This window comes from Aquarana catesbeiana, linkage group LG12 (assembly GCF_042186555.1).
Source record: "Aquarana catesbeiana isolate 2022-GZ linkage group LG12, ASM4218655v1, whole genome shotgun sequence".
In the NCBI taxonomy this organism is placed as follows: Eukaryota; Metazoa; Chordata; class Amphibia; order Anura; family Ranidae; genus Aquarana; species Aquarana catesbeiana.
The window spans coordinates 50,557,100-50,575,159 of NC_133335.1; the positions used below are offsets into that span (position 1 = coordinate 50,557,100).

At 41.5% G+C, this 18,060-nt stretch overlaps 1 protein-coding gene across 5 annotated transcripts in view; it reads left to right on the plus strand.

Moving 5' to 3' along the window:
• The window catches only part of SLC4A1 (solute carrier family 4 member 1 (Diego blood group)), a 69,995-nt gene extending 56,989 nt beyond the window's left edge, over positions 1-13,006 (plus strand). For all 5 annotated transcript variants that reach the window (XM_073607751.1, XM_073607752.1, XM_073607753.1 and 2 more), the window contains 4 exons: positions 2,272-2,513; positions 7,834-8,003; positions 8,835-9,008; positions 10,874-13,006. In XM_073607751.1, coding sequence (XP_073463852.1) covers positions 2,272-2,513; positions 7,834-8,003; positions 8,835-9,008; positions 10,874-10,954 — 667 coding nt within the window. In that variant the 3' untranslated portion in view covers positions 10,955-13,006. The remainder of the gene's footprint in view (positions 1-2,271; positions 2,514-7,833; positions 8,004-8,834; positions 9,009-10,873) is intronic.
• The last annotated feature ends 5,054 nt before the right edge of the window (positions 13,007-18,060 follow it).

The window sequence follows — 18,060 nt, forward strand, 5'->3', positions numbered from 1 at the left end:
GATATAGGGGGAAAGGTCTGTTAAACATATCTGAGTATCAATTAATGGTGGCTGCTCCAGTTCATGCCTCCATGCAATAGTGATATTGCAAATGCTTGTTTTTTCTCAACTATTAACTTCTGTATGGCATAATTGTCCTAAGATCAAAGTATAGGGAGTGGCGTATGACTAAAAATTAGCAAGAAGTTCAAGTGTAAAAATAAAAAAAAATTTTTGGTGTGATCCAAAAATTACTTACAGGAAAAAGTGTCCCTTATGTTGGTGAAAACACCTTAACAGGTGAAAAATGCTACTATATGTGCAAAAAAATTGCAAATATTAGACAACACCATTAGATAACATAAATACATCTTCATATGAATAAATATAAAGTGATAAAGTGCCAAAAGCAGTGGTTATCCACAAATAACGTGTAAATGTGCAATAATTATACGCAATAAAAAATCATTAATAATGTGTCAAAATCGCAGCTAAAAATCAAAAAACCTTATGTTATTTAGTGCAAAAAAGTTCATAGCAAGGCCTCCGATGACGTCCGTGTGACAAAACGTGTAAGGCGGGACTATCTTGGCACACACAACATCATTTCCGTGGATCGTGGTTCCGGAATTTGACTGGTGGAACGCAAGCAGCGGTTCACGCTGACGCTGCGGCCCCGGATTACAGGGAGAGTTTAGGAGACTGTGAGCCCCCTCTCCCATTTTTGAAACATTTGGATACTTTTTAACCGCTAGTGTGTTATCAGCCTAATGCGACTGGACTGTTTTTCATGTAAATAAATGGATACATTTTAAAGAGAATCACGCTATGTGGATACCTTTCTTTTAATATTTTTTAACACTCAAGCGGATATCCAGTGGGGACTTTTTAATACCAAGGGACAGGAAGTCCCCACCCCTCTGTGTGTACAGCTGTTTGTTGGAAATAGGACGCGTGGAAGGAAACTGACACCCATAGGACTGAAGTGACAGGATCAACAGTATACGCTCGTACCCCTGCAGGGGTGGAGCGCTCCGGTGAGTGCAACCACATTGGGGGGACCACCAGTTGTTACAGCACGGCACTTTATCACCTAAGAAGAACTCCCTGCACTATTGCTATGAACTTTTTTGCACTAAATAACATAAGGTTTTTTGATTTTTAGCTGCGATTTTGACACATTATTAATGATTTTTTATTGCGTATAATTATTGCACATTTACACGTTATTTGTGGATAACCACTGCTTTTGGCACTTTATCACTTTATATTTATTCATATGAAGATGTATTTATGTTATCTAATGGTGTTGTTTAATATTTGCGATTTTTTTGCACATATAGTAGCATTTTTCACTTGTTAAGGTGTTTTCACCAACATAAGGACACTTTTTCCTGTAAGTAATTTTTGGATCACACCAAAAAAATTTTTTTATTTTTACACTTGAACTTCTTGCTAATTTTTAGTCATACTCCTAACACAGCGCCACTCCCTATACTTTGATCTGTATTCTTGGGGGGATCACATAGGTGTCCCCTTCCTACCTAGGGGGGCTGCAGGTGTAAGTCAGTCTATAAGCGCGGATCCGTTGAGATATCTTTATAATTGTCCTAAGCCATCCCTCTGTTGAGCCTTTAAGCCATTTAAACGAAAACTCCTGCCTGACAACAGACCTAGACAATATCTTTGATGTGCCCCCCCTGTCCCTGGTTTTACTTAGTTAATAACATCTTACATTACCTAATATTGGGCTAAGCCCCACCCCAGAGGTAAGATCCACCCAACCATCATTTCCCTCTTCTTTATGGCCACTGAGAAACTCTCGTTAGACAGGAAGATGGCTTAAATTGAGCTTCTTGAGGGCAGGGACTGATGTGACTGTACAATATATATGTAAAGCGCTTTGTAAATTGACGGCTCTATATAAGTACCTGTACTAAATAAATAAAATAAATAAGATGGCAAGTTGGCGGGGCTTAGCTTTGGGAGCAGAAACTAGTTCCATACCTGAGGAAGTTAACAGTTAGAAAAGTGAAACCAGGATCGGAAAGGTGCACCAAAGAGGCTTTTCTGGCCAACAATGGTTATAGCAGGTACCCAGAATTATCTGCTTAAAGAAAGGACTTTTAATTTTGAATGTTTAAAATGGCAGACCAGTTCTCTTTAAGTTGGTCACATAATATGGAAATTTCAGCAGCATATGATCAGCCTTACAACAACAACAATATACAGTATAATGTGCTTGTTTCCCCCTTTTAAAAGCTATGCCTGATCTTTTTCTCTGTCCTGTAGGCTCATTGTCAGTAAACCAGAAAGGAAAGCAGTTAAGGGCTCTGGATTCCACTTGGATCTCTTGCTGATTGTAGGAATGGGTGGTGTGTGTGCCCTTTTTGGATTACCTTGGCTCAGCGCCACAACGGTGCGTACAGTCAGCCATGCCAATGCTCTCACCATCATGTCCAAAGGAGAAAAGCCTCAGATAGAGCGAGTTATCGAGCAAAGAGTCAGTGGACTGCTGGTGGCTCTTCTTGTGGGTAAGTAAATTTAATGTGTATCAAATATTGCCTTGGCTAGCAGGTGGATAACAGGGTGGTGTGGTTTTAGTGAGTGTAGGTTAGATGTAGAAAAGTTGTTGGCGTGTGGCTGGCAAAGACTGGAGCTTGGAACTACCAATGATTATGTCACCTTGTCTGGTTCCTGAAGAAAAACAGAGGACTTTATCAGCAAGTTGACGGCAAGGGTTATTCCTATACAGCCTGATAATTACATTCTCTAGATTTCAAGTATCTTTGGACCCTAGTAGGTATATGCAAAAGTCTCCCTGCAAGCAGGTTCCATCCCATCTTCTGCTACAAAGTAGTAAACCGATGATGCTTGAACGTTAAAGCGGTTCTAAAGGAATTTTTTAATTAAAATAATAAACATGTTATTCTCATTTACTCGCAATAGTTTTGCACAGAGTGGCCCCGAACCTCCTCTTCTAGTGTTCTCTGCCATTGATCTTGGTTCCTCCTCTTCTGTGTCTGCCCCCTTAGCAAGTGGTTGGCTGTGGGGGCAGACATGTGAGCTCACACCCGAGCTGGGCTGTATGCATCTATAGATATACACAGTGCGGTTCAGCCTCACCCCTGCTCCCCCTCACATCATTTTACTGACAGCAGCAGGAGCAAATGGCTCCCGCTACTCTCAGCCAAGCTTGTGAAAGCATGGAGAGCATAGAGAAGACCAACAGTCTGGCACAGCGCTGGATCAATATAGAAGTCAGGCATAGCGCTGGATCAATATAGAAGCCAGGTGCAACGCTGGATCAGTGTTTAGGGAGGGGAAGGGGAGTTTACAGCAAGTGCCAAAATGTTTTTTACCTTAATGTAGGGAAAATATTAGGGTAAAAAATGTTTTAGCTTTAGAAACAATTTAAGTGATGCTTTAGTACTTGAAATATATTTAATCAATGCTGTGCTGATACTGTTCCTATGGGGTATCTGGGCAGGGTGATATGTGGGCGCCAAGCAGCTACCACAAGAATCTTAGGATGTAAAGGTAGTATTTAAATTAGGAATTGAAGTGCCACACCAAAGTATTCGATTTCGAAGTAGGTTTTTTTCTTAAACATATATTGGGTACAAAAGAAGTCAACTTGTTTCAGGGGCCACACATTGCCCCCTTCATCGGGGCTTATGGAAATAAAAGATCTGTTACAGACCAAGGGACCAAAATGTAATATATGCACATCAATCAGCATCAGGCAACAATCACAGTGGTCCCAACACTTAGGAAACTCATTTGTGGATGAGCAGATAACTTCCCAGCCCTTGTCCTTGGGGGGAAATTTGCTCATCTGGAACACCATTTCAATCTTTAGGGCCCTCTCCTATCTTGGACTACTGCTACAACTCCAGTGCAGATCTTGGCATATCATGTAAAGGTTGAGCTTGACCTTATCCCCTAGAGCCTCCTGGACCTTCCTATTTGTCATCTAGGCCATCTATTACTAAAAGGAACAATGGGGAAACCTTTGGGTGAGAAGAAGGCATTGAGAGTTGAAAATAACTTCAGCCGTCTATATGCCTGGAACTACATTTTGACAATTAATTTTGCAAGTTGCCTCTGCTTATCCATTTTTTTTAATCATATGCTCAGCTTTTATTGCTTTCATTAGTTTTATTTCTATTTATTTCATACAGAGCTTTTAATATCAAATTATTTATCAAGGTGAAGCTTTAAATATCTTTATCAGGGTAATGTCCAGAGATGGCATCTGCATCAAGGAGTTTGTTGTACTTGTAGTTTTTTTTTATGTGCGTACAAGTCGAGGTATATGTATATTTAATTATAATGCATGCATTGCCCTCCTCTGACTGTCATAAACTACATTCTGCCTGGAGCTTCAGAGTGACCTCTCGCTGTTTCGTCTCTGACAAAGACTATCAAACAAGACAGGCTGAAGTTCCCCTTGAGGGTGTACAGATTTATAGGAAACACAAAATAGAAACTGGGTCAGAAATAAACGTAAAGGACACACAATGGGATGTGAACCGGCAGGAACATACTGTAGTTGCAGAGAAGCATGGAGAATAGTAAGTGCCAACATTTTATAATAATTTTTTGGCCGCTAGTCCCACAATTCTTGGAGGACCATGAATCACTATATAACTAATCATAATGACTGAAATAAAAATAATTTAAACGCAGCAGGCAAAGGACCAAAAAAATCCAAGAACCAGTAGTGTTTCACTGCTGTATTTTTTTTATAACACTATGTAGAATGCAGCAGGAAAAGAAGTCATTCCCCATACTGTGCCCCAGTGTAGCCAGAGATGCAAATCCAGGAACTCCAAAGCCCCTTTGGGGCCCAGTCTAAGATTGCTTTCATATTGCTAGTGAAACCTTAAACTTCAATAACTGTGAGCACAAACCCCTTCTCTCGCATCAAAACCCACACACCTACTAACTCCCTGTACAATGAAAGTGCCTTTCTGGCCAATAATGGCATTTTGATTGGTCTGTAGCCAGCTCATGAGCAGGACTTGGCATCATGATGGGGGCTTAGGTCCAAAATGAAGGCCTCGCTAGCAAACTATAAGCAATCTAAGATGGGGCACCGAAGATCTTTTCCTGGTCAAAGCAAATAACATAATAACTTTTTAGTGTTGTTTTTTTTCAGAATGGATAACAGGTTCGTGTTAACCACTTCAATACCTGAAACAAAATCCCCCGGTGGCGGACTTTTAAGGCACAAAAGTTATAAAAAATATTCTAATATGAAAAAGTATTTATTGAAATATGAAAAATACAAAACGTAATAAAAAGCACATAACAATGTGTTAAAGTAAATATTACAGTGTTTTCATCCAAAACAGAATACAAATAATAAGCTAATGTTTCTTGCACCTAACGCGTTTCGGAGTAAATATGTAGTTCTCCTTCTTCAGGGATATAGTTTAAGCAAGAAAATTAGTATTCTACAGTAGGATTGAAAAAAATAACATAAATATGCAAATATATAACAATGTAACACTGTACATCCAAATACAAGATAACAGGCATGAATTAGTGGGAAAATAGTAGAGGGAAAAACACTTACATATCATGGAATGACAACTGTTGCTGATTAAAAACATGTTGTCATTCCATGATATGTAAGTGTTTTTCCCTCTACTATTTTCCCACTAATTCATGCCTGTTATCTTGTATTTGGATGTACAGTGTTACATTGTTATATATTTGCATATTTATGTTATTTTTTTCAATCCTACTGTAGAATATTAATTTTCTTGCGTAAACTATACCCCTGAAGAAGGAGAACTACATATTTACTCCGAAACGCATTAGGTGAAAGAAACATTAGCTTATTATATGTATTCTGTTTTGGATGACAACACTGTAATATTTATTTCAACACATTGTTATGTGCTTTTTATTACATGTTTTGTATTTTTCATATTTCAATAAATACTTTTTCATATTAGAAATTTTTTTTATAACTTTTGTGCCTTAAAAGTCTGCCACCAGGGGATTTTGTTTCATTTTTTGTAACATTGGATGTGGCACAACTATATGCCCAATAACAACTGATTTACCTTTGCAACCCCCAAAATACTGGGCACTTTCACCCCCTTCCTGCCCAGGGCAATTTTCAGCTTTCAGTGCTGTCGCACTGTGAATGACAATTGCGCAGTCATAAAACAATTTACCAAAATTACATTTTTAGCATTTTTGTCAGATAGATAGAGCTTTCTTTTGGAGGTATTTAATCACCACTGTTTTTTTTTTAATTCTGTGCTAAAAAAAAAATTTTCTTAACTTCTGCTATAAAATTTTGCAAATAAGTAATTTTTCTCCTTCACTGATGAGGCTGAACTGATGTAAGCTGATGAGGCTGCACTGATGGGCACTGATTAAGCTGCACTGATGGGCACTGATGAGGCTGCATTGATGGACACTAATAAGGCTGCACTGATGTGTACTTATAATCAGGGCACAGATGATCCATGCCCTGATTATCAGTGTAAATAATGTACTCATTCTGCCCTGCCAGACTTGTCGGTTATTGGCTCTCCTTTCCTCACACAGAGACAACATGTGAGGAAAGCAATGCCGATAACCAGCAAGTCTGTTTACATGTGACCAGCTGGGACTGGACATAGCTGATCACATGGTAAAAGGCCGCTGTGATTGGCCCTTTACCCTGATCTGTGATCAACTGTGTCCAAATGTCACAGAGCGTGTCCCAGTGGGTTCGCAGGAGGCATGCACGTGGGAGGACGTCCATGGACATCATCCCTGAACTGAAAAGCCGCGCTGTAGCTGTCTTTTGGCTATAGCATAGGCAGAAACAGGTTAATATGAAGGCTATGGATTTTTTCACATTTTTAACAAGGAGTAACTGAGCTTTAAAACAAGCCCTCGTTGTCCTCTGTAGCTGCAGCCACTGTGAAGCAATTCATCCTCAAAGTCAACAGCAGGAGCACTGAAGACCTTTCCTCAGCAGCTTAGCTCCCAGTGCTACCCCCCCCCCCCCCCCCCAGCAGTGATTCAGCAAATCATCTGCCCCTCCCAGCAGAAACTTAGCAGATCAGCTTCCCCTGGTCCCCTGGTCCCCTCTCCCAGAGCAGGGGAAGTTGAACTGCTGAGAAAACTATGACTTCAATGCTCCTGATGTGAATATTGAGGGTGAATGGCTCCTGCGGCTACAGAGGTCAATGTGGGCTTGTTTTAAAGTTTGTATACTGCATGTGAAATTGTATGTAAACTCAAAGAATGAATTCATTTTATTTGCTTCATTTTGATCTGCTCAAATTACCATTTGAATCATCTTGTTATACCTGTTTGATAAATTACATGCTAGTACTGCCAGAGATCCTTGTCAACTGAGTTCTGTGCTTGTGCTGCATTTTTATCAGATATATAGTAAGCCAGGTTGAAAACGGATACAAGTCCACCCAGAGACACAAGTTCTTCTAGATTCCAAGCAATCTTTCAGGACTGCTACTACTACTCATAGTAGGGGGCGCTCTGTGGTCCTGTCTTAGGGTGCTTCTCACAATATGGTGAGAAAGCGTTGTCACCCTAGAATAGGAAGCCACCACTAAGGACTGGTAAGCTGCAGTATATTACACTTCTGTTGATGAGTTTAGGTACATGTTAAAATTTATATACTTGAAGCCACAGGATTGCTTAAAACCCAGAGAATCAACTTGCTTATCTTTAGTGGAAACAATAGAATTTAGATAAGTACCTTAGCTCAAATGAAACAAGATCCTATGGCATAGTAAAGTAATCTGCATACATACTTGCCTAATATTAGTCTTTACAATTGAATATTTTCAACTGCAAACTTCATTTTCTTCGCAGGTCTCTCAATTCTAATGGAACCAGTTCTGTCCCTCATCCCATTGCCCGTTCTGTTTGGTATCTTTTTGTACATGGGTGTCACCTCTCTGAATGGAATACAGATGTTTGACCGGATCTTGCTTACTCTAAAGCCTCCTAAATATCACCCCAAGGAGTCCTATGTCACTCGGGTAAGCGCTGGCAGAGATTGATAGGGAAAGGGGACATAGGGCAGTTATAATGGGAAGGGGATAGTGAAGGTTGATGAAAAAGGATGATAAACACAGTGAAAAAGTTGAAGATTCATAATGGTAATGAGAAAGAATAAAATGATAGGTAAAAACAGTAAAATTTAAAGAAAAATATAGATATAAGGGACAGTTGCAAAACCTTTGAATATGCCTCCAAAATACATTCAGCAAAATTTTAAAAAGTTCAACCTTTCATCATGAGAAAGCCATCCTTGAGCTTCCATACAATGACATTACCTTCACAAGTTGGGAGGCTACAGCAGAGGCAAGGCCAGGACAAGGGGTGAGCAGAAGAGGCAGCTGTCCCCTGGGCGCAAGTGTTTACGGGGGGCACCTTCCTTCTGTTGCAAGGATGACAGGAGCAGTTACAGCAGTGATATCCTCTAAGCTTGCACATCATGAATGGCGCAGTTTGACATCTTTGTCTGGGCACTGGAAGACCTGAGCAGCCTAATGTGTACCAGACATTTGTGATCACAGCCAACGGTTGTACAGGATTAAAAAAAATTGTGTCATCTCTTAGCCAGCATCTCAGTCCAGGTTGTTGTCCTTGTATGATGCCTACACAAAGTTAGATCCGTTCTTTCAGAAAGAGAAGCCGATGAATGGGGAGTACTGTGATCTCTGAGATGTAAATTTTAAATGACACTTTACGTAGTGTACATACACATACGATGAAAAAATATTTCTGATGCTAGGTCTGTTTTAATCCTTGCCTGTGGGTTCTATTCCGGAAAGTGAATTTGGCATATTGTTCACTCTTTCCTCTAGGTAAAGACTTGGCGCATGCACGTCTTCACTCTGATTCAGATGTTGTGCCTGGTGGGGCTGTTTGCAGTGATGTTAACCCCTGCTTCTCTGGCTTTGCCCTTCCTCCTCATCCTCACTGTGCCACTCCGCAAATTCCTTCTTCCCACAATCTTTACCGCCCTGGAACTCAAGTGTGTAAGTATTACAGATATCTCCTAGAAGCTTTTTGGTTGTTTGGGAGCCAATGTTTTACAAAAATAGTACTGGATACAAGGGAATGACTACAACCTTATCAAACTATTGCTACAAAGCCCAGCACAACACGGTGCTCGGCATAGACTTACTGTGTAACAGTATATTCTAAATTGGTGCTTCTCAACCTTGGTAAAACCAGGGCCTGGTAAATTTTTCTTAACTGCTCCATGCCCCAACAATGAATGAAAAGTGGGATAGTGATTATTAGAGAAGAATAGTCCTTCAAAATATTGTTGTCAGTGGGATAGTGGACCTAAGGATAAATAGACCTTCAGATCACTGGTGTCAGTGGGATAGTGGACCCCAAGGATAAATACTTCTTCAAATCATTGGTGTCATTGGGATAGTGAGCCCCGGGAAGAATACTCCTTTAAATCATTGGTGTCAGTAGGATAGAAGGCCACAGGGGCAGAGGCTGCAGCCCAGTGGATGAGAAACACTGTTCTAGATCCGCAGCATTTCCCAACATATTCATATGGCATCAAAACAAAATATACCTCTACCATGGTTGCACAGTAGACTGTTGACAAATGGACCATGGACCACTTTAACCAGATAGTTGGTATGTACTATAAATGGTGTGTGTGTGAGGGTGGGGAGCGGGGCTGTAAATAAAGAGATACACATAAACAGATGGGATCTTATAAAGAATTGTTCAGCTGAGAATATTATTTACAGACGAATCAAGAGATCACCAGGTAATCTTTTATATCTCATGAGACTTCTTTACCTGGAGCACAGAGGTTATATCCAGATGTCTGCACATGTGGGTTTTTTTTTTCTCTGTTTTGTACCCGCATCTACCCCATGAGGCCATGGCATACTGTCAACTTTGTAGAAGCTACAAATCTCTGTGCTTTTTTTCTCTGGTGATTAGTACCTGGCTACTAAGCTACAATATCACCCGTGTGACTTGGGCCTACGCCCTAATGAATTAGAGGAACCTGCTGCTTTGCACGGGTTCTGCTTTAGCAGTAATGAAACATAGGCAGTCTTTTCAGTGGTGGCAAGTTATGATGGGCTTGGGTTTGCTCTGTACCCACATTCAGTTAAACCCAGAAGTAAGCTGTCATTGCTGGGCCAAACAGCTGTGACTGGGAAATTCCTGCCGTGTAGCTGCAGGAACACAAAGGGGCAGTGTTTTTTTACGCTAACATTGGTCTAATATAGCCACATGGCCAAACGGTGTTAGATCAATGACAATGACCTACTATGGCCAACAATGTCGTGAGCATCCCAACTCCTTTATGTATGTGCAGATGCGGGTTGAAAATCCTCTGATTTGCAGCTCATTGGCCTGGCACTGACAGCTCCGGGTTTGGGCAAATTTGAGTTTGGGCCAAACCTGGAGCTGAACCCAAGCTCATCCCAAGTGGCAAAACATCAGTTCAGCCATTTATTTGGCATCACTTCCTCACTAGCCAAAATGTTACAGAGTCTATTGAGGGAGCATGGATGGAGTGGCCTCTTGTTGGTTTGGCCACCAAGGAAATGATGGAGTGGTCTCTCTGTTCTCACAGGATTGCTAGTGTGACATGGCCGAGGTCCCTGAAGCAAATATAGACTTATGCGTTTAGTTGAGGGTAGGACTAAAGAGTATCTGTCATTTGGCCCACTTAGGTCATGATGCATTCCATGATATGGTACTGACTTGTAGTATCCACCAAACATGAGACAGAGGCAGATATTTATGTATCCTGAGATCATCAGAGCTCAGAAGTCATGTAATGCAAAAAGACCCAGGATCATGCATAATATCATGATGTTCTTCTTGTTTAACAATTTTCATCTTGCTCTTTTTTCAGTTGGACGCAGACGACGCCTCTGTCAATTTAGAAGAAGATGATGGTCATGATGTTTACCATGAAGTTCAAATGCCTGTTTAAGTTCTCTATAGCTATCTCAAAATCTATATGTAACACTGCCAATAGAGTTTTAAAAAAAAATGCATTTTGCTAAAAGTTAATATTCAAAGCCAGTGAACAACAAAGTATTATGAAGCTATGAATTTTGAATCAATGCAAACTAGTAAGTTTCTGAAGGTTTTTTAATATATATTTTTATAATGTGCTATGTGCTCACAGCACTATCTTTCCAACCTTATTCAGAAAAAAGACAAAAAAAAGTATTTTTACATTATAAAACATATTTTTTTCTGTGTATTTTAACATAGAGAACCCTTTTGATTAAGGTAATAACGCTCCTTCTTGTCTTACATTTTCAGCTTATTTCTTTTTGTGCTCACCCCTAGCTTTTTTATACTATCTGCTTTGCTTTAAAAAAAAAAAAAAAAAAGGAAAAGAAAAAAACTGTAAATATTCATTTAATATAATATATTTAGATAGAAATAAATAATATATTTTACAGTCCACGTTTGAAATACCTGTTTATATATTTGTATCTGATTTATTAAATTAAAATTTTTAATCAGAAACGTCTCATAGGAAAAAGTGCCATTTTCTTCTTAAATTGGTCAATCAAGTCATAGTCTGATTGCACAATCTAGTAATTTTATGTTTAAATAGTCAAAAACTAAAATATCTAAAGTCCAATTGAACTCTCTGTTTAATTAATTGTTATTTTCCAGGTACATTGGAACAAAAGGTATGCAAAGTCATACACTTGGTTTTATTTAGAAAGCAGCCACATCCTAAGTAGAAAAGCCTGTCCACTGACAGAATGCTGCACAAAAGGACCCTCAGCCTTAGTGTGGGAGCAGCGGTCTCTCTGCAGAGGTCTGACATGCCCCCTATTGCAAAGCTTACATTCCATGCTGAAGGCACATGGCAGACCTCTGTAGAGAGACCACTGCTTCCACACAAAGATTAACTCATCTTCTCTGCAGCGTGCTGGCAGGAGATAGGCTTTTCTACTCAAGCTGTGGCTGCTTTCTAAAAAAACTAAATTGCAATACCTAGCACACCCTTTTGTTTTTATGTACCCGGAATGCATTCAGCAGATTTAAACTGAAAGTTGAATTGAAATTTAAAGGGTAATTTCACTTTTCAATGAGAAATTTAAAGGTTAATTATCTCCAAATGTCTTGGCCACCCCTCCAGACCCCGTTGTACATAGTGACCATGATGGCCCATGCTAATGGTGTAGTGGTCTGTACATCTTATACTGCAATTCACAGCCCTGGAGTGAGTATCCATCATAATGTTTGTGATGGAAGTACTCATTGGTGACCATATTACACCTGACGCTTCTTTTTCTGGTAAGGTGTCACTGGGAAAAAAAAAAGTGCTTTTCATTGGTCAGCATGGTCACATGCTCATGCTCACCAGTAAGCACCTGGCATTATAAGAGTTATGAAGGGTATACCTTCTGGGGCTGAATATTGCAGTGTATGGACCACTACATCTGCAGCATAGGGCATCACGACCACTATGCGCAGCGGAGTCCAGGTGGGTGGACAGGATATTAGTATATTTAGAGTTAGTTCACCTTTTCATTTTTCATGACTTGGTGAACCTACCCTTTAAGTAAAAAGTGAAAGAAAATTACATTACAACTTGGGATCATAAATTATGTGTCCGTCTTTGCAATCTACTTTGACATAAAGATTTTTCCAATTTTACTAATCACTGTTTCATACATCCTCATTCAGTTTTAATAAATAAATTAGATCTTCACCCACACCTTTAGACTTTATTAAAAAATCGAAACTGAATAGATTGTGCAATCAGATTGCATTGCGTTTGATAAGGTGAATCTCTGCTATAGACAAGTTCTTTTGACGTTTTAACATCATGAAATATTAAAAGTCTTCAAAGAATGTTATATTTAAATAAATATAATTTTTTTGTAATATTTGATTTTACTTTATTTTTGAGAAAAATGTTTAAGGCAATGTGATGCTTTGCTAATCTGAATGTTTTAAAAAAAACAATTATTGAGTATTTTATACAAAGAATAAAAGTCCTTTTAAAAATGTGTTTAATGTTCTCTGTATGGAGCAAAATGTCAAACAACACAATTATTGTACTTTTTGTGTGTGTGTGTGTGGGGGGGGGGGGGGGGGGGCAACATCTGATACCGACCACGCAAAATCAGTTTGAATTTTGCTCATATTTGAAAGTATTTTTCTCTGGATTTGCCAAGTACGAAATTTACAATTAGACATTGGATCAAAAATATGGTTGTTTCCAAAAAAAATTCTACTCTGGTTAACTGTTTGGTTTGCATTCTGTGAAATTACCATCTTGAATTTTTTTTTTTATGTATTTATTAATTAATTATTATACCGCATAGGCTACAACCCCATTGAAATGTTAAAACAATCCCAACCTATGCAACCGCTTCTTTTTCAGTTTGACCAAGAAAATCAGTTAAAGTGATAATAAAGGTTCAGCTTTAAATAACAAACATGTCATACTTACCTGCTCTGTGGAAAGGTTTTGCACAGAGCAGCCCCGATCCTCCTCTTCTCCTGGCTTCTCCACCCTGCTGAGTGTCCCCAGGGCAAGCTGCTTGCTCTGGGGGCACTCGTGCGTGCTCGCCGCAGAGCCACATCTGTGTCTCCATAAGACACACAGAATGTGTCTCCATAAGATACACCGAGCGCGTCTCAGCCCCACCCCCAGCTCCCTCCTCACTGGCTGTGATTGACAGAAGCGGAGGCGAATGGCTCCCACTGCGGTGTCTCAGCCAATGAGGAGGGAGAGACCTGGGAGAGACACTGCTTTTGTGTACATTTCTGGATTTGGATTGGGCTCAGGTTAGTATTGGGGGGCTGAGGGGGAGCTTCAGCCTTCACAACTGTGATAGACTCACCCGGAACAGAGGCTTTTGGAGGAGACTGAATGCTAGCTTCTTGCCTACCAACTATGGGCCCTGGAATTTAAGGGAGCTACAAGCATTTAGGAAGATGTCCTGTTATTTAATGCAAAGGGACATTATTAAAAAGTCCATGAGGGTATCTGCCAGTGTGGGACTCATAGCAGATGCTGATGTCATCAGCAAGCCATCTGTCTGGGGCCCCCTGCCATAAGGTGTATATTGTAAGTAGGTCTGCTATTGTCTGAAGGAGTTCTGTGTTTATACTTCTGATAATGTGTATTGTGTCTTCTGAGCTGGAAGACGGCAAGTCAGACCTGAAAGGTCAGACCTCTGAGTCACCTAGGCTGGTTAAATGACCAGTTAATTAGCTCATGTTAATTTGTGTTTCTGATTACAGTTTGTATTGTTAGGGTAATATGATCGGGGGGGAAACTCCTTCTCAAGTGTATAAAAGCCTGTATTCTTGTTCAAATAAAAAGTTCCAGCTTTGCAGCCAAACAAATGCTGCTGGATATGTTGACCAAGGCAAAGGCACAGAGGAGCTCATCCAAGGAGTTTATATAACCAGCAGCTCTAGCTGATGAGCAGGAAATGAAGACCAGGTGAGTCACTGTGGAAGTAAGAGCCTTTGGCAATTAACCGTCAGCTGAGCACAGAGCTTTGAGAAGGAAGGGCTGAGCCCAGACCTGACAATCACACAGAGAGGGGAGCTTCTTCTGTGACACAGCTTGGATCTGAAACACTGGTCCTGCCTTCTGGACTGGCTCCTATGATAGGCAGCACACTGGTCAAATCCTGGGAAATTGAAGTAGTGTGACATCTATCATAGGAGTCAGTTCAGAAGACGGGACTTTGACAGCGGCCAGCGTTTCAGATCCAAGCTGTGTCATTGAGGGAGATCCTCTCTCTGTGAGATTTGTCTGGCTCTCCTCCTAATTCCTCCATGTGATCCCCGTGCAGTGATAGGCTGCATTGATGGGCACTGATAGGCTGCATTTATGGGCACTGTTGAGGCTGCATTGATGGGCACTGATAGGCTGCATTTATGGGCACTGTTGAGGCTGCATTGATGGGCACTGATAAGGCTGCATTGATTGGCACTGATGAGGCGGCACTGATAGGCTGCATTGATGGGCACCGATGAGGCTGCACTGATGGGCACTAATGAGGATGTGTTGATGGGCACTGATAGGATGTATTGATGAGCACTGATGGGCTGCATTGATGGGCACTGATAAGGCTGCACTGATGGGCACAGATAGGCTGCGCTGATGGGCACTAATAAGGCACTAAAGAGGCTGCACTGATGGGCACTGATGAGGCTGCATTGATGGGTTTTGATAGGCTGCATTGATGGGAACTGATCAGGCTGCATTGATGGGCACTGATGAGGCTGCACTGATGAGGCTGCATTGATGGGTACTGTTAAGGCTGCACTGATAGACAATGTTAAGGCTGCACTGGTAGGCACTGATGGGCACTAATAAGCTGCACTGATCAGGCTGCACTGATTGGCACTGATATGCTGCACTGATGGGCACTGATAGGCTGCATTGATGAGCATTGATGAGTTTGCACTGATGGACACTAATAAAGTTGTTGTTAATATTTATTTTTGTAACTTAATTCTGCATAAAACATTTCTCCCGCTGTGATTGGACACAGTGAGAGCCAATCAGCGGGTCCAGGAGCCGCGATGGCCACCAGCCACCAGCAATCATTCACTGGAGATGCAGAACGGCGGTCTGCTTATGTAAACAAACAAATATATATGTGGCATTGGTACTGAAACAGATCCTATAGTACTGAAGTCCAAGTGGCCAGTGGGCTGCTATGCAGCCTAAAAATAGTCTATTGATTCAGGGCCAGCCTTAGCAGGGAAGCAGAAGCGGTCTCCAAGATATGCAAGAAAAAACAAATGCAGGCGCCTCTGAGGTAGACTGTAAAGTGTGTATCAATAAAAAATACATAGTAACTTACATCTAGCAGTTCTAAAGGGGATGACCTCACAGGCTTGATCGCGATATGTTTCTGGGCTGGCGCACCCTGGTGGTGGGAGCAATACACGCTCCTTTTTCATGCTAGCCACCCGGGTGCGCCAGCCCAGAAACATGTCGCGATCAAGCCTGTGAGGTCATCCCCATTAGCACTGCGATCCAGGAAGCGTTCCAAGCCTTTCTCCAGCTCTCCACCATCATAACATCTTCCTACCGAACAGGAGAGCCCACAGAGTGGCTGAGACAGCTGAGACAGCATACCTTCTACTGGCCAGTGTAATGGATGCCCCACAGAGCGTTTACCCACAGATGTATTCTTCCTTGTTTACCTAGATGTAAGTTACTATGTGTTTTTATTAATACACACTTTACAGTCTAACTCAGAGCTGCCTGCATTCGTTTTTTCTTGCCTATGTAAACAAGGCAGACCGTCGTTCTGTCAGAGAGGAAGAGAGAGATCTTGTGTTCCTGCTAATCAGTCCTCCACACAGTTAGAAAGCATTCCCTAGGAGCAACTTAACCCTTTGATCACCCCTAATGTTAACTCCTTCCCTGCTAGTGTCATTAGTCCCAGGACAGTGCATATATTTAGCACTGATTACTGTATTGGTGTCACTGGCCCCAAAAAGTGTCACTTTGTGTCAGATTTGTCTGCTGTAATGTCGCAGTCCCGCTAAAAATTGCTGATCGCCGCCATTACTAGTAAAAACCATTTAAAGTCCATAAATCTATCCTATAGTTTGTAGGCGCTATAACTTTTGCGCAAACCAATCAATATACGCTTTTTGGGATTTTTTTTTACCAAAAATATGTAGCAGAATACAAATTGGCCTAAACTGATGAAGAAATTAGATTTAAAAAAAAAAATGTAACCGCAGAGATGATCAAATACCACCAAAAGAAAGCTTTATTTGTGGGGGATAAAAGACCAATTTTTTTTGGTACAGCATCGCATGACCACGCATATGTCAGTTAAAACAATCCAGTGCCGTATCGGCAAAAAATGGCCTGTTCATGAAGAGGGGTAAATCTTCGGGACCTGAAGTGATTAATAGCTCTGGATGAATTCGTGATGAAATGCTGTGCTTGTCCTCTAGATGGCAGTGCACAAACACAATGCCAGATGTGGCCTGCAGTCAGACGCAAACTGCAATGTTACATGGCACTGTGAAACTGGAGTATATAAGAACCCTCTCACACAGGCTGTCTGATCAGGTCTGTCTGTCAGTTTTTCAGGTGGACCTGATCAGACTTTGCACTCTCTCCTATGGACTGGACTCCCCTGACATCCGCCGCTATTCGATCTTGTCTACAAAATCCAGATGGATGGTGGTCCTATTTTCCATCCATCTGGCGGTCCGTTTCCACCCGATTTCCCCATAGAGAAGAGTGGGACTCTGTCCATCTCTGCTCTACACAGTGATCAAAGACGGACCTGTCATCTACCGGATCAGCTGAGCCAAACGGAGGCGCCAAACGGAGGCGCCTGTGTTAAAGGGGCCTTAAAGCGCGCAGTTACCCATAGCAACCAATCACATTCCTAGTGTTTTTTTACACCTTAAGTAAACCTAAATCACTGCAAACGGTAACTTCCATTTCTGCCCTGTTCTATCTGCCCCTAGTATGCAAAAACCAAGTACATCAGTGAATGTACAGACAACGTAATACATTTTTACATGCTTCAGGTTCTTTCTGAATTGTCAAAGGAGGTTTCATCTTGGCACCAGGCACTGAATAAAGTGTGTACTTTCCATATGTCCTATGTCTCTAAGGGCTTATGTAGTAGGGTGACCAGACACCCCCGGTTTCTGTGGACAGTCCCCGATTTGAGCAGACTGTCCCCAGAGGTCTGTCCCCGGTTTTGTCCCCGGATTGCAGGACCGACCCTGGGCGGGTACACCGTGAGCTAAAGCTGGTTGCCCTGGACCTGCCCTACCATGGGACTGTCTCAGAGGAGGGTGAGCGCCACTGGATAATACAGAGTGGCGATCTACCGCTTACCTAGCTGTCAGATGAAGACCCATCTCTTGGGCCAGCTCCTATGATAGGCAGCACACTGGGGACGTCAATCACAGGAGGCTGGAATTTGTCTGAGGACAGCGGAGACGCGGGGTAAACAGGAGATTCCCGCTCTGTTTAATCCGGCTCCTCTCCTCGCTGATCACAGGTAAGGCAGAGCTGCTAGGCACTGAACAGGCTGGGTACTAAACAGG